At 42.2% G+C, this 25,015-nt stretch overlaps 2 protein-coding genes across 3 annotated transcripts in view; one reads left to right on the top strand and one right to left on the bottom strand.

The window, feature by feature from the left end:
- Positions 1-1,140: 1,140 nt before the first annotated feature.
- mep1bb (meprin A subunit beta b) lies at positions 1,141-8,990 on the top strand. The gene is made up of 14 exons (XM_071492855.1): positions 1,141-1,313; positions 1,414-1,432; positions 1,532-1,582; positions 1,671-1,714; positions 1,833-1,911; positions 2,487-2,604; positions 2,779-2,957; positions 5,276-5,494; positions 5,741-5,893; positions 6,455-6,670; positions 6,769-7,236; positions 7,363-7,542; positions 7,828-7,978; positions 8,520-8,990. The coding sequence occupies exons 1-14, from the start codon at positions 1,239-1,241 to the stop codon at positions 8,740-8,742; spliced, it is 2,175 nt and encodes a 724-aa protein (XP_071348956.1). The 5' UTR covers positions 1,141-1,238; the 3' UTR covers positions 8,743-8,990.
- Positions 8,991-9,063: 73 nt separating this feature from the next.
- phlpp1 (PH domain and leucine rich repeat protein phosphatase 1) overlaps positions 9,064-25,015 on the bottom strand; it is a 42,896-nt gene continuing 26,944 nt past the window's right edge. For both annotated transcript variants that reach the window (XM_071492851.1, XM_071492850.1), the window contains 15 exons: positions 23,985-24,110; positions 23,006-23,154; positions 19,408-19,554; positions 17,698-17,925; positions 16,222-16,424; positions 15,786-15,846; positions 15,027-15,122; positions 14,168-14,323; positions 13,684-13,884; positions 13,340-13,502; positions 13,115-13,245; positions 12,754-12,867; positions 12,105-12,299; positions 11,737-11,965; positions 9,064-11,645 (listed from right to left, as the gene is read on the bottom strand). In XM_071492851.1, the coding sequence (XP_071348952.1) occupies positions 10,326-11,645; positions 11,737-11,965; positions 12,105-12,299; positions 12,754-12,867; positions 13,115-13,245; positions 13,340-13,502; positions 13,684-13,884; positions 14,168-14,323; positions 15,027-15,122; positions 15,786-15,846; positions 16,222-16,424; positions 17,698-17,925; positions 19,408-19,554; positions 23,006-23,154; positions 23,985-24,110 (3,519 nt within the window). In that variant the 3' untranslated portion in view covers positions 9,064-10,325. The remainder of the gene's footprint in view (positions 11,646-11,736; positions 11,966-12,104; positions 12,300-12,753; positions 12,868-13,114; positions 13,246-13,339; positions 13,503-13,683; positions 13,885-14,167; positions 14,324-15,026; positions 15,123-15,785; positions 15,847-16,221; positions 16,425-17,697; positions 17,926-19,407; positions 19,555-23,005; positions 23,155-23,984; positions 24,111-25,015) is intronic.

Here is a 25,015-nt window from a genome sequence, read left to right as displayed (position 1 = left end):
GATTACAGCAGCATCAAGTTAGATCAGCAAATATAAGTATGAAGTGCTCCATCTACAGGTAATAAAAGTAATAACTTCTGCAAGACCTATGCCGCCACAAAGGAGTGTTGCCACCATGTGAGGGTTGCTATTGCATTTTTGAAAAAATTGACTGGGCAATTAAACAGTTAGAACTACGCTCATTTGTTGATCAGTTGCTGTGAAAGTATGTCTATCTGAGTATCAGATAGCCAATAGTGTGATACAATGATGCTACATTCTTTCTAGAAATTACACTTTAACAGGTGGTGCAGGTTTCAAATATGTAACTTGTAACTCACAGACAAAACACACAAAGGTAGAACTGCAGCTAACAAAAACAAACAAAAAAAAAATTACTGAACAGCTTTTACTTGTCTTGGAATAATCTTTGACCAGGAGTATCTATACTTTGACTCAGTAATGGAGCTACCTCTTGTGAAGGAATTGTAGCCTGCAAAATGCAAATTAGGGGGTCTACCGTTGAGGTATAATACAGTTCCATGAGGTATTTTATGTCTTAAAAAGGGGACATAACAACCCAACATCAAAGGAATGAGTTGATATTCTTACTTTTATACTCACTGTTACTTTTACAGTCACGTACAGTAGCTCCTAATTTTGAACAACACAGACCGGAGTTTGCAAGTTCTCCTGAGGTCTGTTTGGCCAGAAGAAAATAAAAACCATCTGTTGCTGTCTTATCTGTGCTAATATATAGGCATAGAGAGTGCTATCAGCATTTCATTGACAGTCACAATGTATCTGTATTATTATATTATATTATATTATATTATATTATATTATATTATATTATATTATATTATATTATATTATATTATATTATATTATATTATATTATATTATATTATATTATATTATATTATATCATATTATATTATATTATATTATATTATATCATATTATATTATATTTTTCACTAAGTTTGAGAATGTTCCTTCAAATGTGTTTGTCTTAGTATGGCTGTTGTGCTGCCCCCTGGCTCACTGTTTCACTGCACCTAATCTGCAAATGTGTAAAGATTTGTTAGTAGATAGCAAAGTAGATTGAAGGTGTTGTGTAACTCAGACCCTTGACAGCTCTGTCAATTATCGACTTGTGATCACATGTATGTATTTTTTATTACCTTCTCTCTAATCTCTGTCTGTCAGAGCTCAGTACCTCTCATGACTGTCCCATACATAGGGACATTTTAGGACATGGGGGGAAGAAAACCTACGGGTGTATTTGTTCTTCACATTGCATGCCTCCTTTGTGGTGCTGCCCTTTGTTTGGTGAGAAATTGGTTTAGTTTGTTAATTTGTTAAATGAGAACTACAAACTTAATACACTTGCAAATCAATAACATTTCTATTTTAATTCTCTTTTGTTTAGCCCACAGCAAAGGTATCAGGTAAGTGGTTTTTTTGCAACAATCAAGGCACAGACCCAAGACAAAGTTTATGTTTCTTCAACTTTGTTTTTTTACTTTTTACTTCTTCTACTTTCACAGACTACGATGTGGATGGTGGACGAGACCTTGACATTTTTGACATCAATGAAGGTATGCAGATAGGAGGGGAAAAAAACATTTCATACTGCTATATCATTATTCAGTAACAATTGTAAACCAGTTTTCTTTGTCTCCACAGAGGCAGGGTTGAATCTTGTAGAGGGGGACATTGTACTTGATGAGGTATGTTCATTTAACTGTTCTTAATTTTCCCCTGCACAATTAAAATGTGTAATGACAGTCTAACCTTGTTTCATTATGTTGTTCCAATCTTTGTAATTGCCTTTATTGACCACTGCAGAGGCAAACTCGAAATTCCATAATAGGGGATGAGTACAGGTGGCCAAAGACGATCCCATACTACATGGAAGATGACTTAGGTAAGGGTGCCTGTTAAAATGCTTGCAGAGAAAAAAAGAATAATTAAGTTCTGAGGAGGAATACAAATGGATTTTACTCTTAAGCAGCTCAAAAAATTTTATTAATATTATCAATTTATCTAAATCTTATCACCAAATTCATCACCTTGATCCCTCATGACTTGTCCTAATTTTGTAACAGTACTATAAACAAGTTTTTTTAAATATATTTTACACATTACATATAAAACATTAAATATGAGTTTTTCTACAAACATAAAAAATTGTGGTGTCTGTAGAACCCCGACCAATGAGGGAGTAAAAGTAATGTCAACAAAACACAAGAGTGCAAGCGTAAACATGACAACCTATTGATAATTTTGTAACCTATAAGGAAGATTTTTTTTTTCATTATTGTATTTCATCTTGCGTTAACTTGAAAATAATCTCATGGTTCAGAGCCACTTCAGAACATGTGAACTACTGGATTTGTACTGTGTGGTTGATGTTAGCCCATTTACAGCAGAGAATTGTAATAAATCTTGAAAGCAAATTTTAAAGACTTTAACAGAACTGATTTTTCATCTCCTCTTCAGAGATCAATGCAAAAGGTGTGATTTTGAAGGCCTTTGAGCAGTACAGGCTCAAAACCTGCATTGACTTCAAGCCTTGGAGCGGAGAGGAAAATTACATTTCCATTTTTAAAGGGGGCGGGTAAGAGAGAAATGGCTCTTATGTTTTCATGCTTTGTTTAGATGGCAAGACAAGCTGCACTTTCTCAAGGATTAATGTATCATATATTCTATATTTAATAATTACAACAAAAGTGCTACAGAAAAGACATTGTGGCTTCTATGTGATGTTCAATCTTTTTTTTTTCTCTAACAGATGTTTCTCCTCTGTGGGAAACCGGCGAGTTGGGAAGCAAAGATTGTCCATAGGGAGAAACTGTGACCGTATTGCCACCATTGAACATGAGTTCCTTCATGCTCTGGGTTTCTGGCATGAGCAGTCCAGGGCAGACCGTGACGATTATGTCAACATCATGTGGGACCGCATCTCAGAGGGTACTGAACCTCTTGCAACTAAATCATGATTAATTTAAACCCTGCCCATTCATGCTCACACATATCATTAATTCCTTCATGACATGCCTACTTCATGATTTCTATTTGCATGTGTAAAGGAATGTAAAGCAGCTTTCACACATTTCATATATACAAGGACAAAATTTACATTCTAATGAAACAGAAAAATCACTTCACTACCTACAGGCAGCATTCAAGAGGTGAAGGAAAGGACTTCATGCAACAGTTGATTTATTGCTTTTGTGATAAGCATGTGTATGCGTTGTTATCCTGGCTGCATTATTTTCTTAGATAAGCAACAGTCATTATCAACACATCAAGAAATATCACATGGTATATCTTAGCTGCATTAACCTCTGCTCATCAAAATTTTAATAAACCAATTCTATAGTCTGTGATTAAAGTACAAAGTCCCTTGATATGTCAGCAAACTGTTGTCAGGGCTTTAAACACGTGTCAACTGTTGATGAGCAACTTTTATGACAGAATGAGATCATGACCATTTTTAGTGTTCATCATTTTATTCTTGGTGTCTACGAAAAGAGATTTACATGCTTTAATGTTCCAAAAAGATGTTAAATGTCATCATGCCAGCTTTTGTAAACTATCACTATCTTTGTAAGAGGAAAGGCTTAAGCATGCAAAATCAAAATACAGTTTGTAGTTGACCAATCATTTGTAGCAGCAATCTGATTGACCCATGTTTTGCTTTCTGCAGCTGTAAACAAAAGTTGTTGCTATTACAATGGCATCGGTTTTGCCTTATTAGTTGTAGCCAGGGTCCGATCTTGAACAGAAAGATGATGGCCAGATCCACCTTCACAAACTAGACTAAAGCAGGAAAACGAGCATACCCCCTGCCAGGCAGTCAGAGGGGGGTGAAGTGCAGAAATGTGGAGAGAAATGCCTCAAATAAAATCACATGACAGTCTGCAATGAACTTCACATGACAATATTCTTAACTTGGAAAACTTTCATGAAAAGCTTTTGATTTTTTCATCTGTGGACACTCACGGACGAAAGGAATATAAATAATAGAGTAATAGACAAACAATCACAACCGCTTCAGAGGTAGGGAGTCGCTACTGCTTAGCCTCTTGCTGGTAATTCTGAATTAATGACACTTTTGTGCTTTTTTTACTGAGAAATGAACTGAATGGCTAAATTGTGGATAATTATTTATCTTTGTGCTTGTTGCTATGCTGCTTCATCTTAGTTTCCTAACACGGACATGACAAAAGTGTTGCCAGCACAAAACTATACCTGAAGGAACTGTCATTTACTACTCTGTGTCTGGCCATTGGTAATTCATCAAAATATAGCTACATTAAGATTCACAGTTAGCCAGCTACGGAGCAGGCTGGTTCAGCAGCATGAGCATAAATGTTCTTATAATACATCCTGATACCTGTTACCGAGCAGGGAACCCCATGAGCCACAGCAATAGGATGGAACTCTCACTTATATTAGCGAGACTTACCAAAATAAGCCAGGATTTTCCTTCATCTACCTTGATGGAATTTGGCCCAGGTTAGGAGTTCAGCAGAAGTTACCATGGTGATTTACCCCAGTAAGACGTGAACTGTTGTAGGACTGAAAACCCAGAGTTAAACCTGAAGTTACCCCACTAACCTCAAATCCTGCTTCATAATACGAGGCTCTGGTCGCGAGCATGTGTAAACATCACAGATCCATAAATAGTAATGCATATTTACAGGTTGTGAGCGTGAGTCTCCCACTGGGCAACATTATTGAAAAATCCTGTCCTTATTATTAATTAATTAATTAAATGAATTAAAAGAATTAATGAAACTCCAGCACATAGTAAAATATTTATCACAGTCTAGGGAACAATGGTAAAAATTAATTCTGGCCACTAAGTTGTCTGTGGGTCTGCCGTTAGCAGGGCATACTGGTTTCTCCAGACAATTGAGAACACAGTATCTCTTCGACATAGCAACAAAACTAAAACTTTTCCTGGCCATCATTTTACATGGTGGAGTGCTTTGCTGCCTGCCAAGCTTGCAGGAAGTGTCCAGCTCTCTGGTGGGCAGCACCATGCCACCAGCATCTCAGACCAACGCTTCGCCAGGGGCGTGCCTTTGCTCAGGACGCCATTACTCCACTATCTTTGCATAGAAAAAGCTGTTTTCTGCAATATTATTTTTTAATATCTCATTTACCAAACCTTTAATTAATTTCTTTGAAATCCATCCCTGCATGTGCAGAGTAAGCAGAAAATAAGACACAGTGATAATGAAAATAAACTGACACTTGTATCTATGTTTGATTTGCAGGTAAAGAACACAACTTTAACACCTACAATGACACCACCTCAAGCTCGCTGGGCGTACCCTACGACTATGGCTCCATGATGCACTACAGTAAAAATGCCTTTCGCAACGGCTCTGAGCCCACCATCGCCACCAAGATCCCTGCTTTCAGTGATGTCATTGGCCAGCGTATGGAGTTCAGTGACAGCGACCTGCTCAAGCTGCACCGCCTCTATAACTGCAGTAAGAGTCAACAACTAGCACCCACGTTATATTTTTATTGTCTTTAAAAGAAGTGTAGTGTGAGCTTTTCAAATTTCAGTTAATAATAATGTTATCAGCTGTCAATACCACTTCTTATCTCCTGAATATTTGTCATATTGGAATATGTGTATAAGCAAAAAATTCTCCTGACTGTGTACTTAATTAGTTTATAGTCGTTCAAAGTCCTTCACCTGTGTATATATGTGACAATCAACTCTCCTCTAGCCAAGGCTTCCACCTTCCTGGACTCATGTGACTTTGAACGTGAGAACATCTGTGGGATGATCCAGGGACAAGAAGACAAAGCAGACTGGGTTAGGGTTGCCAAAGCTGCTGGAGGGCCCGATACCGACTACTCCAACATGGGCAAATGCACTGGTAAGAATTACCTTGGAGGGATATACATGGCATATGGTGCAGATGCATTTGTCTGCAATAGGTTCACATCTTATTCCATTCAATCTTAAAACAACACTCACATGCTTGTATGTACATTGAAAACGTTTTTGGTCACTGCAGTTATTCCTCCTCCCTATAGTGGCATTGAAAATATGTCTAATGTCCTGTCTAATACAAAAAAAATGAATGAGACTCCGGACTAAATCCACAGTTGTCCCGAAGTTCAACAAAAGCTAATATGAGACTTCAGTGGTCTGTGTTAGACAAATCAAGTTTGTATCTTCTAAAGTTATGGTCTTTTCAAGTATGAAATTCCCTCCGCCATAGCTCAGCAAGAAAACACTGCCCAGAAAAACAAAAAGAGGGAACTTCATACTAAAGGAGAGGATCACTTCACCAATAACTGCTTCAATATACCTATAACCATGTGAGGGTTGTTTTAAGATACACTTGAAAAACGTATCTTTTAATCACTGACTATATGATAGATTGACCTGTAACATTGTCAATTTTTAAATAATGCGACATTTGGATCTTTAGGCTCTGGATTTTTTATGCACTTCAATACGGGCTCAGCCAACGTGGGGGATACAGCTCTGCTTGAAAGCAGGCTCCTTTACCCCAGAAGAGGTTACCAATGTCTGCAGTTCTTTTACTACAACAGCGCCGGCCCCAAGGACACACTGAAGATCTATGTCCGAGAGTATGACAAAGCTAACCCCAACGGAACTCTGCGCTTCATAAAGACCATAGATGGTGACTATTAGTAAATCTTATTACTGCTCAAAATCTACTGTTAGAATTGTGCTGGGAAAATGTTCAGTAAGTTCTGTTTTTACCTCGTGTTGTAACAGGATCCCCTCAAGAGCTGTGGCAGCTGCACCACGTGAGTCTAGACGTCAAAAAGAAATTTCGCGTCGTCTTTCAAGGGACCAAGGAGGCCTCTGGGCCCTCAGTGGGGGGACTGTCACTGGATGACATCAACCTTTCTGAGACCACCTGCCCAGAGTTTATATGGCGCGTGAAGAACTTCAGCCATGTTATGGAAAACACCCCAAGAAACACATCTATCTTCAGCCCACCATTCACCTCTAAGGAGGGTTACACTTTCCAAATGGAGCTGTATCCCAGCGGACAGGCAGACTACCCTGGTGAGTTGTCGGCCTATGCTCATCTGGTGGCCCGTGAGGGGGACACCGGGCAGAAATGGCCCTGCCCCTGGAAACAGATAACCATGATGCTGATGGACCAGCACCCACACATCCAAAAGCGCATGTCTAACCAGCGCAGTGTAACCACTGACCCCAACATGAAGGCAACAGGTGCAGCTACTTTCAGTGTCAATAAAATTCAATTCAATTATGCTTTACGTAATAAAAATAAAATAAAATGAAAAAATTGTGCTGTGATACTATATCTAAACACCCTTTCAACGTCCTTTTAAACAGGTTCTGAGCAATTTTTCTGGGATGACCCTCGCAAGGTGGGTGTCGAAGTCACACATACAGATGGGTCCAAGTATTTCCGAGGGCCAGGCGCCGGAACACCGGTGTATCTAACCCACCTCAGAGCCAAGAGCAGGGATTTTATCAAGGGAGGAGACGCCGTCTTCCTCCTCACAATGGAGGGTAAAAGCACCACAAACGTACAAACTCAAAATACAGTAAAACCTTGTCCATCTTGTCATACATTTAATCAATTTCTTATCCATTAGTATTCTACATCCTCATCTCTCTCTTGCAGGATCAAGAGTACCAGTGACACATGATTACATCCTTGATTCATATACCCACTTGTCAGAAAAACACTACAGCTTATCATGCGATCCAAGCGTTGCCTGTTCATTTTGTGTTCGGCGGCGCTCCTCTACTTGAATCTGATTAACCGCTCTCTCATTTGCTGTCCATCTTCAGATGTGTCTCATCTGAATCCTACCCAGCCTGTGCCTTCAACAACTGTAGAGCCTGTCACCTCTACTGGCACTGCACCCTCTAATGTCTGCCTTAATGTGGAGTGTCTGAACGACGGAGTCTGTGTGGTGGAAGAAGGGAAAGCTGTGTGCAGGTGAGCGCTTTTTGATTGTGTCCACTGAACAGTCAGTGTAACTATCTGAAAGCCTTAAAGGGCCCTCTCTTACTTTGACATCAAATTGAGTGTTACATTATTCCTGTGTGATATTATTAATGAAGGAATAATTTGACACACTGAGAAATACGTCAAATGGCTTTCTCGCCAAGAGCAAATGTAAGCTCACTAATTAACATGTTAAATGATGTTTGTTTAATTTGTATCTGGTTGTTACTTTTGGACAGAGCCAAGCTAGCTGTGTCAACATGTCTTCAATCTATGTGCTAAGCTAAACTAACCATTTCCTGGTAATGGCTTTATATTAGCCATCATTATTCTATATTTTTTCTAGAATTAAATATTTGAAAACTGGGATGGTTTTCCCAGTGGATATATCAAATATTTGAGACTATGTTCTTTTTATATTTGCCTTCCACCAATATTTCATCAGTCTATACTTGCTTTCTATGAGTGTGGAGGATACCTGCAAGTCTGATTTTTCTCTTTCATCCTCATCTTTTTTTTCTCTGCTATCCAGATGTGCGGTGGGTGACGACTGGTGGTACTACGGGGCCAACTGTCAGTACAAGGGCTCCACCATGGATAAAACCACCCTTGCACTTGCCTCTTCTCTGTCTGTACTGGGAGTCATGCTGGTGATAACATTGGTCAGCGTCATCTGTGTGAAGAGGAAGTATAAGAAACGCAATAATGACAACAGTGTTGTCATGGAAAACATGTATTCTTCACAGAAAATGTAGAGGGGGACCCTGAACTTCCAATGACAACTTGGTTTACAGAAGAAAATGGCAACAAAAAAGAAGAAATCAGTATTAAATATCTTGTAGAGCTGGCTTGGGATTTATAGATTTCACTCAAGTGCTGAAAGTTAAGCTATTACATATTATAGATCATAATATTAGATGAGATTGCCCCCTTCTGGTCATTCAATGTAAAAACAATACAGAAATGTGAGAATATTATGTTAAATAAATTATTTTGAAACTAAGTTTTAAATCAATGTCTGAACAACTAAACAAACATAAAGCTCATTGTTAAAAACCAGTCCCAGACAGGATGACTTATATTCACAAATTTAAAATTTATTATACCAAAGACAGGAACATTTGTGTTGTCTCTTTTCCATGTGGATATATTTGTATTACTGAACTTGACACAGTCATGCCGGTGATAACAGTTACTGTAGGAGGGAGGTGAGGTGGAACAAATATTACCTGTGGGTTGCCATGTATGCGGGTGTGTGTATCTGTGTGTATGTGTGTATGTATGTGTGTGCATGCAAATATCTAAGTGATGTTATATCGTGTGGAATGTTGGGGTTTCAGACCTGCAATTGCACATAAACATTTGTGTACGTGTGTGTGTGTGTGTGTGACATTTGTGGGTCTACACTGTAAGATAAATGGGGGTTGCCACCTCCATAACAGCAAACTCTTGGTGAACCGCACATTATCCTCCCCACCATTAAAACTTTCACCGACATACAGGTGCGCTGTTCCTTTAAAAGCATCAGTATACAACATTTGTCTTATTTACAATCATTGGAAAAAAAAATCACCATTTCTCTCAGAGAAGATTAGTAAAAGTGACTGAGTCACCATAAAGAGTATGCAACTCCTAGGAGTTAGTATTTCAAATTTCTACAAAAAATTTCTATGCCATTTTACAGGCCAAGAGCCATGATTTACTGAAGAAATACAGTATTTTAAGTGCCCTATCTACAACAGTTAAGTGTGGCATTACTAGTGTACCATTCAACATAGTTCACTGATAATAAAAAGATTATGTGTCTCTGTTTTTAAAAAGTTCTTTCAGCAACATCTCTGCTTTCACATTAAAAGATATGGTAAGTTCTTACAAAACAAACAAACAAACAAACAAACCATGGAATTGTTATCAATATTAACAAGTGTTGTGGCGAGCTAATGCTATTGCAAAGAGACTAGTGTTGATTACATACTCAGCTGGTTGTCTAATGTAAAAACAACGTTCCACAGTCTGTGAGAAGGGCACGACCATGGACACCAGGAGCCGTGTCCACAGGCTTTTTCAAGAGGGTTGAGAATCGTTAAAGGGCTCATTTGCTTTTTTGATTCTGTGAGTTGCTCGGGTAAAAACAGGTGGAGCAGTTACAGTGCATGGTTCTCCAAGGATGAGGCTGTGTAGAGCTGGAAGGCTTTCATGTGCATTTTACGGCCCCTGGGAGGAGACTCATTTTGTTTGTGACCATTTTTGGGAAAATCAGGGCGGCTACGGTCAATGTAGGGTTCTGTGCATGCTGCCGCTGAGAGGGAGATGAGGCTGTAGTTGGTGGTGTTGCTGTTCAGAGAGGGGTGTCGTAGTAGTCTGTGGGCTGATCGGTCCCAGGTGGCTTCTGCTGTTTCTGCTGATGCTGCTTCATGATTTCCTTCACCTCTTCCTCCAGCTCAGGGGGAATGATGAACTGGTCATCTGGGTCGGGTTGGGCTGGAGCTGTGAAGTAGCCCCCGGATTTCTTCGAGGGAGCGTCAGCAGCCACCTCAATAAGGTTGTGACTCTTTTCCTGGCGTGCCACTGACCCATTAATCCTCCTCTTGCCTGCCAGCTTTCCTCCATCCCCACCTCCTGCTCCGACTCCCTGCCACGACTCGTCCCTCTCCAGCCCGTTCTCAGTCTCACCAAGGCTCATGTCCATGCCTTCCTCCAGGGGCTCTGGGGTGCATGGTGGTGGAGGAGGTGGAGGAAGAGTCAGCAGGGTGCGGTCCTGGCTGGTGGATGAGGGTAACGATGTTTGTGGTGATGAAGTAGAGGAGGATTCTGCTTTGAGGCAGTGGACATCTGCCTCTACTTCCACACGGCTCCCGTTGGAGAAAACACCAGCAATGGGCTCCTCATCCTCGCTGTCCAGGCCATTGTCAGACAGGGCGCTGGAGAAAGTGGCACTAGACAGCTGCCTCTGGAAGGAACCTGCTAAGCAGGCAGGATGGAGGGCACAGCAGCTGCGGGCAGAGGGTAGCTCTGAACCTGGGAACAGATACTGACAGGGCTGGGTGGTTGTGTGGGCCTGCTGGTGCTGTAAGGACAGTGAGTGGGCCTGATGGTGCAGGTGGAGATGAGGATGGTGGGTCTGATCGTGCAGCAGCACCAAGGAGCTCTGCGGTGGTTCATCAGATGAGGCTGTGGAGCCCACCTCGCTGCTCATCTCGCTGGTGCTGATCTCACTGCTGATTTCACTGCAGGAGGACGGGGGCACAGGGAGGGAGCCATCTGAGGGCCGCTCCTTGATGGCGGAGGACGATGGGGGATAGGGGCCTAAGCCGGGGCTAGGAGGTGGCTGGGGGGGCTCAGAGCAGCAGCAGGAGCAGCAGTCTTCACTCACACTGAGCTGGACCACAACAGCGCTGAGGCTGTCGGTGCAGCCGTATCCCTGTGCCAGCGTACACAGCTTCTTAGCAGCAGCCAGGCCATCTGGGACGTTTCGAACAGCCTCCACAGCCTCGGTGGGAGACACAGCATCCCACAGGCCCCGGCTGCCCAGAATGAAGAACTCATCCTGGGGGGTGAGAGTGACTGTCTGCACGTAGGGACAAGGGATGACGGATGGGTAAAGGAAGGAGTAGCCCATGATTCGTGTAGAATCGGTCACGCCATTCACCTTATTGTCCTATGGAAAAGAGTACATGCATCACATTAATTACTTTAATACACTCCACACTGATTTCCATTGGTACGTGGTTTGCTTCAAGGATCTTTACCTCAGTGATGATAGCCCTGTGCTGCCGGATCCGGCGGTATTCCTCCTCCAGCCCTACATTGTGAAGCAGGGACAGTGACAATGGCTTCCCATCGCGGCACAGGATGGCCTGGCACTTGCCCACGTTAGCAGCTGTGAGGGTGAAACAGCCACCGGGGTCAGTGGGGTCATGGCGAATGTGACACAGAGCTGCCGAGCCACCCAGTTTTTGACCCGCAGTCCCTAATTTCCTGCAGAGGGCAGAGGACAGATATGGGAGGAGGGGGTTTAATTGTGCAGATTATTGTTTTTGTTTTAGAAACTAGAAATGTTGATGTTTTGTAAGTAAGATGAAATGATGAAACAAGCAAACATATGTCTATCATGTACCTTTGCATGACAAGGAAGGTGTTGGTCATGTAGTCCTCTTCGCTCTTGGTCTTGTGTAGTTCTTCAGCCAACACGTCGTTCATTGTGCACTGCAAAAGGTAGGGCACTTCCACATTCCTGTCCCCATCAAACACGCCGTACAGAGCTTCACGACTTCCACAGAAACTGTTCACCGAAAGGGCCGCAACGCACAGTCTAAGGAGAAAAGGCCATAACGTCACTAAGGCATGTGCTCTGTTAGGAAACAGTGGGGGCTTCAAAGACATAATAACTCCTTTGTTCACATATTGATCATATTTCTTCACACCCTAATAACCTTGGACACAATGCTTTATATCTCCAATTTCATTTGACTATACAGCAGAACTAGAATCATTATCACTTGCCTATTGAACCTCACTTATGTAAACAGAAATGTGGAATCAATATGTACAGTACTATTACTTGAATGCCTTCTTTAGTTTATACATTAAAGTGTTGAATTGGAAGTTTAGTGTTGGCATGTGAGTGATTCATGTTTTCAATATTCCCTTCATTTGAGTCATCTGCCTTTTACAGTGCTCATTCTCTAGAGGTTTGGTTTAGTGAGGCTTCACTGGACGAGTGTGATGGGTGGTTGTTTTTTCACCATTGTCTGAACTAAACTCACTTGTTCTTGACGCCCGAAGCCTCTGTGTAACCATGACTCCACACAGCAGGCCCACCAGATGCCTCATTCGACGAAAAGGTTGGAGGCGGATCAATACGGAAACAGCGAATATTACTGGAAAATAACAAAACATGAAAAAGATCAAATACACTGTATCATGGCGAGGCATAAAGTACATAAACCACTGAGAGGATTTCATTCTGGCTATTTCTAAAAGACATAGACTATACACTACATATATAAGAAAATATTAAACATGAAAAACCTAAATTTACCATGTGCAAAATGCAGGTTGAAGTTACACTTAATAGATCTACTGAGGGCCTGCTTAAATTGCACCTGCAGAGAAACAATGACATACTTGAGCTGCTCAAGGGTCTTGTGGTCCAGACTGAGTCGAGGGTTTCCGGTCAGGTCCAGCTCCTGAAGCTTTGGAGGCAGATTCTCTGGTAGAGTGATCTCGCTCAGCTCGTTACAGCTCAGATCCACACACTGACAGCACAGGACGAGATGTCAGTACTCACACAAATGCATTTGCTGTACAAGCTGAGGGGCTTGTAGAGATGTGCTACGGCTACTGGCTTACTTTCATCTCCATCAGCTGCATGACCTCGGGAAAGACCTCAATGGCATTGGAATGGGCGATGAGGGTGTGCATTCGCCGGCAGTTCATGATGGTGGTGGGCACAGTCTTCAGCATGTTTCCGCTTAGGTCCACCTCCTCCAGCTCCTCCAACTTGGCCATTTTACTGAAGAGTAAGACAAAGCGATGGGTGAGCTGAAGTGTGTAAAATAGCGCTGACACAAATAATCATTTAGTCAAACGACAGAAAACCTGACAGTACAAGTAGCCTGTGGATGCTGACTCATCCGCTGCTTCCACCGCCCTCAATGAGGAAATGGTGATAGTGTAAAATCTGACTCCTTTACCTGGCTGGAAAGGTCTGGAGATGGTTGTAGGCCATGTGCAGGACTCGAAGGTGTGAATGACCTGTTAGCATGGGTACACACTTGTCTGTCAGCCGGTTATTGGTGAGGTAGAGCTCCTGCAGGACGCTGTGACTCTCCTCTGACAGGCTGGAAGGTGGCAGGTGCTCCAGCTTGTTGGCCGATGCATTTACGCATCGTAAACTGAAAATAAAAATTAAAAGTACAGACTCAATTTTTTGTTTTCTCTCAAACAGGGACATCAACATTTAGATGAGCCACTTTAATTACAAACTTCTGCAAGTATTCCTACTTCTATCCCTTCCACCAACTTTGTAGTGGTTTGTTGTTTTTTTATTTGCCTGTCTTTGACAAAATCCTAATCCTAATTTCTGTCCTTTTTTTCCTATACTTTATGTCCTTGTCAGATGTTGGGTGCATTATCTGTTGAAAACACTATCTACTTCCAGTTGATGATTAATGCTACCTGTCAGATTTGAGGAACAGGTTGCAGGGCAGCTCCACCAGTTGATTGTGCTGTACGTCCAAAACCTCCAGCAGAGGGCGCTCCACTCTTTCAGGCAGCTTCTGCAACTGGTTATGTCCTGCACTCAGCTTCCTCAGGCTGTTGCTGCATAACAACCTGCCACATGAAGAACATACAGAAGGTTGGGTAAGAAGTACAACATCAAAAACAAACATATGGACTACTTTGAACCTACAGTGATGGACAGGTACACCAATAGATAGATAAATAGATAGATAGATAGATAGATAGATAGATAGATAGATAGATAGATAGATAGATAGATAGATAGATAGATAGATAGATAGATAAATAGATAGATAAATAGATAGAGGACATGGCTGGTGAACAGGAGACACATGCTTACACACAATTGGCTTGTGTGAACCGTAATTGAAGCAGGCTGAAATAGCCATGGAAATTAGGATAGTGCAGCAGGAGGATGTGGAAACAGAAAATAGCAGCGCCTATAGTGGAGCCTGCAGCTGAAATTCATCATCCTGACACTTATTGGGTAAAAAATAAATCTGCACACACTGAGGAGACCAGAGGATGAGAGAAAGAGAAACAGAAAGAGAAAAAATGAAATGACAGAAACAGAGAGAAGAGGAGGAAGTGAGCTCCATCTGAGCTGACCTTCTAAGAAGCTATATAAGGAGGAAGAGAATGGACGAAGGCTATGGAGGTTACAGGCTATCTGTGTGATTTATGAGGCTCTATGGGGGATAGATGAGTGGCCGGCAAAGGGCAGGGAGAATAATGCTGCACTGTACTCCATTTACAGGCTTACAGACACATCGACTGAGACAGAGAGACTTACCGTGCCGGGAGCTCAGTGATGAGGTTGTGACTCACGTCCAAAACTTCCAGTTTCTTTGCTTCACACAGCCAGTCTGGCAAGGACTCCATATGGTTCCTACAGGAGAGGGAGAGATGAGGATGATGATGATGATAAATTATGTTCAGTTTGTAAAGTGACACAAATAAGATGGAATATCATGTCCCAGGATACTGCATGTATTGGTATTTCCAACACTCAAGAAAAGACAAGGCAGCAACTTCAGTTCTGGATGGATGTTTTTTTTTTTTGTTTGTTTGTTTTTTGTAATATTATCAGGCAACTGGAGTCTCAGATGTGTTGTATTTCAGACAAAAAAAATCAAATAATAATCACAACTCTAAATCTATTATCATAAGGATTCAAAAATAAAAACATTTCCAAATAAATTCAGGATTCAAAAGTAAAGCACAGCACTCCAAGTCCAGGCCTTTTTTATTGACCAAGAAGAAGCTAAGCACAAAAGCCTATCTTTCTCTTAACAGTCAAAGGTCATGTCAAAGGTCAGTGCTGATACAGTTAAAGAATAACAGCCCTCTAAGTTCACATTTCAACACGCTTTGAAATATCCTATCTTAACCTATCCTATTTTCTCACTTAAACTCAACAATTGTGCTCTTGTGCTCTTGTAGGACACAGAGGGTGTGTGGTATATGAGCTACATTTTCAAAATAGTTTTTCCAATTAGTGCTGCATTCCCTTTTTTGTATGCATGTGTTTTACTTCTGGGATTTTTCTCACCTCGAGATATCCATGCAACTAAGATTGGAGGGCACAGGGCTGACATCCAGTTGTCGTAGCTCTGTAGGGAGAAATCCAAACACATTAACCTACAGCAAGGACAGACGCGGTCTATTACAAAAGCAGGTAGATGGAAAATGGAGGGGAGAGTTGGGGGGGGGCAAGTTAGAGGAGGGTGACAGAGACAGACAATGAGACTGCAGCAGTGGTGAGAAAAACGGATGTATGTAGAGAGAGGAGCATGGAGTGAAACAGTTATAAAGGAAAAGAAAAGAGTGAGGTGAAGTGAGTTATATATCACAGGTTGAGAGAAGAAAGGTTCATATCAGTGATTTCAGGTAAGATGGCAGTGATGTGAGAGAGAAGTGTATCTGTCTGTTGTAACCACACATGATTGCCCTTGCAGAGATCATCAAGTCCTGCATGCCAAACCCACCGTTGTTGGAGGCGTAGATGCCTTTGAGCAAGCAACCCTTGGCCTTGAGGCTGGCGATGCGGTTCCTCTCGCAGTGAAGCACCTCCAGCCTGGGGAAGACTGAGGCGTCCAGGTCCGTCAGCCTGTTATCCCTCACATCCAGCTGGGTCACGTGCCTCAGCAGGTCAGGCTCATCTGGCACCATGCTGGAGATTTTATTCAACCTGACAGAGGGAGCAGGGAGGAGGCAAAGGTTCAACTCCAATTGGATCAGGTTGAATTGCACAGGCTGTGGCCTTTCTTGTAAAGCAGGGAACATGCCTTGGGTGATGGCTGATATACTGTGCAGCTGCTTGAGTTCTGTTTCAACTTTCAGTTGCTCTGACAATACCATTTATGGCAAAAACTGATAAGACATGAAATACATAAATATATTATTCTGTTCCATAAACAAATAGCAGAATTTGGCAAAATGACAACTATAACTAAAAAATGCAGTTGTGAAATAAAAACAGACTTTGGGAAAGGGACATTCTAAAATAAAAAGCTGGATTGAAATAAAAATAACATGCCATAAACTCTTTATTAATGCTGTTTCTTTTTTTATTAATGTTTAAATACTTTCATGTTCCCTACAGGGAAATTAAAAAATAACAGTTCATAATATTGAGCTGAGTTTTAAAATCATAAATCATTGGATAATTTTACAATTTTATTGTTAGATGATGTTTTATCTATTTATTTTTATGATTTCATAATGTCTTCATATACTGTTCCTCCTTACTTATAAAAACAAAAAAATGCCCATTGACTTGACATGGGCTGCAAAAGGCAGATGATTATTTTCACTTTTTATTGATTTTTTGATGACTCTAAACAGAGAAAAGTAGCAAATTGGCAGAACTGAGAAGGTTAAAACAGAAAATCTTTGGCATTTCTGGGAGACAGATGACTATCAAGCCACTGATTGAACTTTTTTTAACACTACGGTTAAGAAAGTTTTGTTGTTTAAGAAACAGAGGTTTCAAAATAAGACCACAACCTCATCATAGATCCAAATGATCTTTGCCCAAACAGGTGAGAAATGCTGGAAAACGTATTTACTGATCCTGTGTAAGCAAAGGCAGTAGGAGTGAAGTATTAACTGGAAAATACTGCAAGTCACTCAAGCTCTGTGCTTTCCAAACAATGGGAAGACACCTGATAGAGCCACTACAGGCAAATGATTTCCTGATTCCGTGCTGTCAGGCTGTCTGATCGTGTTTTGGCTTCCTCTTTGTGTTTTTGTTTCTATAATTAGTGGGATAACACGTGTCATTGAGGGCAGCGCTTGGACCATGTATGACTAGGGATTTAAAGTGATGCTTGTTCTTGACAAAGATGTCAATGACAAGATCAATAATAAAACTCCTATTTCATAATAAACTATAATAATATATCTCACAATTTCTCACAAGAGTTTTTTATATTTGTAACAATGTGTGTGTACTTTTGTACCTTAAATCGATGTGTTTGACTCGGAGCAGTCTGAAATTCTGCAGGGTGAGTGTGTCTAGGTTGTTGCCAGCCATGCACAGCTTCTCCATGGAGGCCAAACGCTCCAGCACCTGGGGCACGTGGTTGAACTGATTGAAGGAGAGGCCTAAGTAACTCAGCCTCTGGAGAGAACCCAGCTCACTGGGCAGCTCATCTAGACTGTTGCCATCCAACAGGAACGTCTGCAAACTGAGAGGGGAACATGAGATTAGATGATTGACCTCATTCATGAAGGAGGTGATCGGGAAAGATTTATTTATTTTTTAACACTGAAACTGTGACTCAGGATCCATGGCACCGTATTAACTTTAAGCATTCACAGTCATTACTTTTAAAATCCAGCAGATGGCAGTAGCATTATAAATACCCTACTGGCCACTACAGGAATTTACAGGCATGCCAGATCATTCCGGCAGATTAACTTCTCATCTAGCCCTGTTTCAACCCACATACCTGTGTATTTATTTACAAATGAACTTTCAGTTTGAGGTTCATGTCCTATCTAAGCTCTCAGTACTGACAAAGCTAAATTACAGAACAATGCGGTATCCTGTATTGTTATAAAGCGGCAACTGACATTATAACACATGAATTTCATTAACATTTGAAATATTTTTGCATTTTGCTCACACTCCTTCACAGAGTGAGTAAAAGGGCTTTTCCACAGGCAAGGCAAGGGGGCTGATACTGGAGCTCAACCAAAATGTTCTGAGTGTTCCCATGAGACAAAATGGTATTCAGCCAGCAAAATCAGCTTTGCTCCATCCTCTCGAAAATTTTGGCCTAGAACAAAGAATTCTGCAATTTTTGGGTGGCGGAACACTTTTACCAAGTAAACCTAATATCATTTCTCAACCAGTAGCCAAGTGCTGTTGAATGCATAAATATAATCCAATGGTCCATCAAAAAGATGTTTTACTAGAAACAGAGAGAAGAAGCATGCAAAGAAAATCTAAGGTGTGTACCAAAATACAAGACAAGATGGCCACAACTGGATTCTTCCCAACAGGTTAGCCCAGTAACAAGCATAAAAAATCTTTAAAAAACAACAGAGAATATATAAATATTAAAAAATGGACCAGAGTGAATTTTGTCTTGTGTGAACCAGAAAATAAACAGACCATGGAAAGGCCATGACTCAGGAAAATTTTCTCTGGGAAGCACCACAGATGATCAGTGCAACTTGTGTTGTTGTTTGCTTGCATGCCCGAAACTAGCAAAGTACACCATGGCGGTTGTTATGCCATGTGCGTGTTGCTAGGTGACATTTGGCTATGTAAACTTTTGATAGTCAAACTAACAAAATTGCAGTTGGTCTGTAAAAAGATCCACTGGTTCCCCACCCCTGAGAGGCATCGGGCACTGGTCTCATGTCAGCGGCAAACCCCTGACACTAAAGTGAAAGAGTTGGAAAATTACCAACATTACAAGCTGCCAATAGCAGGGAGAGGGAAAGTAAACACTCAAAAAAAAATCAATAACTTAACAAAGGAAGAGCAGCTAAGGTGTACTTAGAATAGAACTAAAATATGCCTGAACTTCAGACTCAGGTATTTTCAGTCTCTGAGTTTAGATTCGACTCTGACACATGGACGTCTCAATAGATCTTTACTGTTGTTCTCATCATAGTTCACATCAGGTCTATATCAGCAACTTCCTGCTGTTACTTACTTGGTCATGGCTCCCACAGAGCTGGGGACAGAGGCCAGGTAGTTACAGCTGAGGTTGACTTCCGTTAGGGTGGGGATGTCGCAGATGGCCAGGGGAAACTGACCGAGGTGGTTGTTGGACAAGTTGAGGCTCCGCAGACGAGAAAACCTGCAACAAGACAGGAAATAATTAATGACAACTTAAACAGAGGTGAGAGAAGAGAAGAGAAGAGAAGAGAAGAGAAGAGAAGAGAAGAGAAGAGAAGAGAAGAGAAGAGAAGAGAAGAGAAGAGAAGAGAAGAGAAGAGAATAAATGAGTGATTGGACATGTACTTGTAACTTGTCAACATAAATATTGCAAGAGAGTAGAAGATGTTCATAAATATATTCATGGGGGATGTAGCAAAGTATAGCTTATACTGAATTTGTTTAGCTCAAAAACACACAGTCAGATTCAGCACAGACATAAACAAAGCCCTCCTTAAAAGCAGGACTAAACCTTCACATTTGATTGTTGGGCAAACAAGCACAGCATTGACATCTGTGTTGTTCATTCAAACACCAATGACCAGTGGCATTTGGCATGGTGTCCCATGGCAGAGGGGTGACCTTCAGAGGGGTTGGCCCCACAGGGGGGAGGGAGGCAAGGGAACAAGATGGAGCAGGGGAAAGGACTCTCTCTGTCTTTATTTATCTATCTACACACATACACACACACATGCAACCTGCTATCACCTATTCTGTGCACACATAGGGCAGCGATGGCACGCTGGAGATTGGCAGCGCGCCAGATTAGCACTGCGGGCTGTAGCAGCTGCTTAAACTGGCACGTCTGGCACGGCATCAGATTTTCCTCCCTATGTACACACGCAGGTTACACACACACACACACACACACACACACACACACACACACACACACACACACACACACACAGAAACGCACAGTACATTATGGCGATGAAGAAAAAGGCAACCGAGACGTCAGGGCTGTTGATTAGGGCGGCCAAGTGATTCCAGCTGAGGGTGACTCCTGCAGACAGTGGGTGGGGGGTGTGTGGGAAAATGTCATTCCACCATTAAATCAACCTCTGCAATCTGCTGAGTAATGCTCATACCCCCTCCTCAGACTTTCTCCTTGTCTGTGTCATGCTCTGCCCTATCATGCTATTCTCTTTTCCCCTGTACTCCTTTCCTTGTGTATTCAAAGCTGCACTAATCATTTTAAACTAAGAGAATTATCCCCAAATAAGCAGTTCTCCCCAGGTCTGTGAAGCCTTTAAGCCTCTTTTAGCTCACTGTTTTGGTTTTCCTCCCCACAGATTCCACTCTCATTAACGTATCTGCAGCTGCTTTTTTCTTCCAGCAAAGACACTACTACACTGTACACTACCTGCCCAGCACCAAACAGAGAGACAAAGTTAGCAGCCAGCTGATGAACATAGTGGAGCAATTAGCAGACGTCAAAAGCTGGAAATGTTTTCTCAGGGGTTGGTGAAAAGCAAACGAGAGGTAAAGTGAGAGTGAATATTGTACTTATATATTTTAGGTGACCAGGTCCACAACTCTAAATGAATGCTAATAGCTCTGTGTCTGCTGAAAATGCATTAGGCAACTGTTTGCTAACGCTTGTCGGTAGAAAAGATGTATGTCAGTATTGTTTTTACCTTTTTCTGTTGGTCCAAAAGGGCCAAAAAATAACATAATGCAACTTTCATCCTTTCACTTGGCCTTAAATCCCCCCTTCATCTCAAATGTTGTCTTTCTGTCACTGTTCTGACCTCCCTCAGCCCTTCCTCCCTCCCCTCATTTCAATAACTTTTATGTCCTTTGTATCTCGCTGGACTATCATACATATGTAAATAAATAATGCATATGGAACGTCCGCCATTAACCTTAGTGAGTGGTGACCTCTGTCTCTGAGTGAGTTGCATGCTGGGAAGGCAGTCCCATGCCAGAGGAAAGAGCCAGTATCCCAGACAACTGATTATGCATATCTGATTGGCAGATGACCCACTGGTTAGTCTTTGGGCAGAAAAGAGAGAGAAGGGGAGAGGCATGTGGCAGGTTCACACATTCCACTGCTCTTGGAAAAATACAAAGCGCTATGACTCCACGTTGGATGTTAGGGAAAGCCAGTGTTTACAGTGAAACAAAAACAGACTCTCACACAACTGTCCACACCAAAACACATACACCCACATTCACTGAGGCTGCACATAGAGTATTATTGTTCTTGACTTTAGCTCTTTTGACTCCAGTCTCTCAGGGCCAAGCGCGTACTCAAGTAACTCTGCTACATGTTTCGACATGTCAAAACCCCTCTATTTTCAGCCAAGTATCCATCTCTTTCTCATTGCTGACCTCTTTTTCTCTCATGCTGGGTCAAATGCAGATGAGCTTACTTAGGGTTTGGCAAAGCTAAATGGACGTTATCCGGCTTGACCAGCAGGGGAGCTGTACATCACTTGCTCAGATTTTAAAAAATGAGTTCCCTCGCAACATCTTCAACACCAGTCATTATCCAGAGGATTATAAAAACACTGATGATGGTAGAGCATCATAAAATCCTGACCTCCTACCTCACTCATAATGTGCTATTAGGAAGACATTACAAGTATGCAGGAAAAACATGCACAGCCACACACACACACACACTCACACACTACTGTACATTCAGCCATTTTGAATAGAAAAAAAAATGAAATGCCATACTGTATCAAGACTTTGTATGCACTGACCCCAAATCTGTTGCCTGCGGCCACTTTTTCTGTTGCATACAAGCATGCAACTCTCCCTCTCTCTGTCTCATTCTCTCTCCCGCTCTCTCTTTTTCTCTCGCTCTCTAACACACACACACACACACACACACACACACACACACACACACAAACACACACACCATTCTACACACACGTACTAAGGAATCAGATTCACACAGTTCATTCAGTTAAACAGAAATAATCTTCAGAAAGAGATGCTGTCGTGTATGTGCACCAGTGTGTACATGTATGCTAATTCATGCATGCACACACACACACACACACACACACACACACACACACAGACACACGTCTTGGATGTGGGCTTTAATCTGGGACCATGATAAGCATGCAGCAGATGGTGCCCACAGAGAGAGAGAGTGAGGGAGGCCAGGGACATTAAAAGCTTCCCTGCAGATGCATCTACCCCTCTGGGCTCTGGGCTCGATGGGCTTGGCCTGGCACAGCCCTGGCTAGCCTCTTTGGTCCGCATGTGCCAATGGCCCCGGTCCTAGACTGCTTAGATCGATGGCTTGTAAATTGCAGGCAAAAGCTAAAGCTGTCGAAATAGCCAGCCATGACCTGCTGTGTCCAGTGAAGCCTCACTGCGTTGTCTCTTCCCTCCTTGTACAACAGCTCAGCTCGTTTCCTGTTGTGGCCAAATTATGTTAAGCTTTGCTAAACCTTCTCAAGTCTCATCTTGCCCAAACCAGCCCATCCAAACCACCCTGCACTGTCTCCTATAACGCCTCCTCAAGTCCCTTCTCTCTCTTTGTATTTTCCACTTCTTCCTGCCTCCTCCACTTCTTATGTTTTGGCCTCAGGTGTGCTAACTGTAGATTTACAATGGCACTGTACCTCTGCAACTGCTGCAGCCGCTGGTCTGCAGGCAGAAAGTTGTGTTTGAGGTTAAGGTGGGTGAGGTCGTGGCTGTAGAAGAGGTTGGAAGGAAGCTGCTCCAGGCTGCAGCAGGACAGGTCTACCGAGTTGATTCTCTGGGACACCATCTAAATGGAGGTGGGGAGGAAAGCGAGAAGAGTGGGGATGTCAGAAAGAGAAAGAGAAACATGGAGTTTAACAGGATTATCTCTTTACAGGTTTACAGTGTGTGTGTGTCGCCTGCTGCTGAGGGGTCAAATGTCATTCAGTAGCCAATCTTCTTCTTAGGATTAGAGAGTCAGGAGAAGTCGAGGAAAAGTCCAACAGGTTAGTGACCTAACATCACACATTACATCATAGCATAATCTAGTTAACAGCAGGTGCGCAGAGCAGTTAACCCCGTGATCATTTGTAAGTCAAATTACTAGAGAAACAGAAGCTGCAATCTGAAATGAAATGGCAGCATAAACGTCCACCTCGTCTTAAAGGGGGAACTCTACAGCCTGTGAACTTGAGCCTTTCAGAGCCGAGTTAGCTAGAGGCTAGGCAGTTGTCACTGGGGCACGTGCTGCTTCTATCCAGGCTCCTATTCTGAGTGGCCCTCTGGGTGCTGGTGACATGCATGTCCCTGTTAATATTTAGAAAAGAGGTTTTCTGGCTATGGCCTACTTGAGTTCAAATGAGAGAAAGGAGAGAGAGAGAGAGAGCCGTGAGTGGTGTTCATGTGTGAGTGCACTCAGAGATACTTGGGTTATACTACATACTACAGAGTGGCCAGCAGTGAAATATACGCATAGTGGGTTTGTGGTCGGGGGAGTTCCATATTTTCATACTTCTGCTATCAGTCACGCATGTTCTAATGTACGATGCAGCTGACCCATAAGTAGCTGCCGGGGAGCATATGCTCATGTTCTCCTTCTCTTTTTCTAACCCTCATGCACATGCACACACCCAGTACCTTGGCAGCGTGTCTGTGCCAGCGCAGGTGCTCCGTGAAGCTGTCAAAGCTGACGTAGTAGGTTTGACTCTGAGGCCCCGCCGAGCTGAAGGCCAAACAGTGATTGTGCTTCTTCACCTCCTCCACCTGCAGCACAACACACACAGGAGTGACATTAAGAGTTTGAAATACTGACATCTCTGACCCTTAATGATAACCCCATCAGTACAGAGTCAGACAATGAGAGGGAGAGATGGGAAAGAGATAAAACGCTGACACATGGACGTCTCAATAGATCAATTCTTATTTGAAACAGCTTCTGTTGGAGCAAATAAGAAGCTTAACGGCTGCAGGGTAAATAAATTCAGTCAACCAGAAGCACACTGATCATATAATGAACACATGTGCGTGACATAAGCGAGCAATAAATGTATGTGAAATTACTTTTTAGACACGCAGAGTCACACACACTCAGGCACATGGACTCTGTGAATGAATGCTTGACTAGTTATGGTGTCTGAATAGATGCATACTCCACACAGGCACATGCAGAGGCACTGTGTTGATGAATGGTTGACTAGAGGTCATGTGCTGTGTGAGAAATGTTTAAAAACTGGGTGTGGTGTTGTGCGGAGAGTCCTTTGTGTCAGGCAGACGAGTAGAAAGGGCTTTTCAGGAGAACCCTTAGAGTATAATTACTGCCCCTGCACAAACACAGATCCATAAAGCAATAAACAGATAAAGGTCATTTTAAGGCAGGCAGTTTAAAAAGTGCAGAGAGAAATAATGCCACTTGGATGTTACAGTGATGCATTACACTAATAAACAATACAGCATGCTTTGACTCCAGATTAGAAATGGAGAAAAATATCTCTGCTGAAGGCTGAAAACTGTAAACTAAAGGACAAACACTTGTTGAAGGTGAGGTGTCGTCAAGGACAAACTTCACTATTCAGGGAGACATTTGCAGAGGGTAATAAAAGTGACTTTGGCAGGTCATAAGACATTATGAGTTTATGATCCAAAGCTTAAGCTACATAACATGACCATAA

This window comes from Trachinotus anak, unplaced genomic scaffold (assembly GCF_046630095.1).
Source record: "Trachinotus anak isolate AG129_WGS33_773 ecotype Australia unplaced genomic scaffold, CSIRO_AGI_Tana_v1 ptg000012l, whole genome shotgun sequence".
In the NCBI taxonomy this organism is placed as follows: Eukaryota; Metazoa; Chordata; class Actinopteri; order Carangiformes; family Carangidae; genus Trachinotus; species Trachinotus anak.
This window is presented reverse-complemented; position numbering and strand designations above follow the sequence as displayed.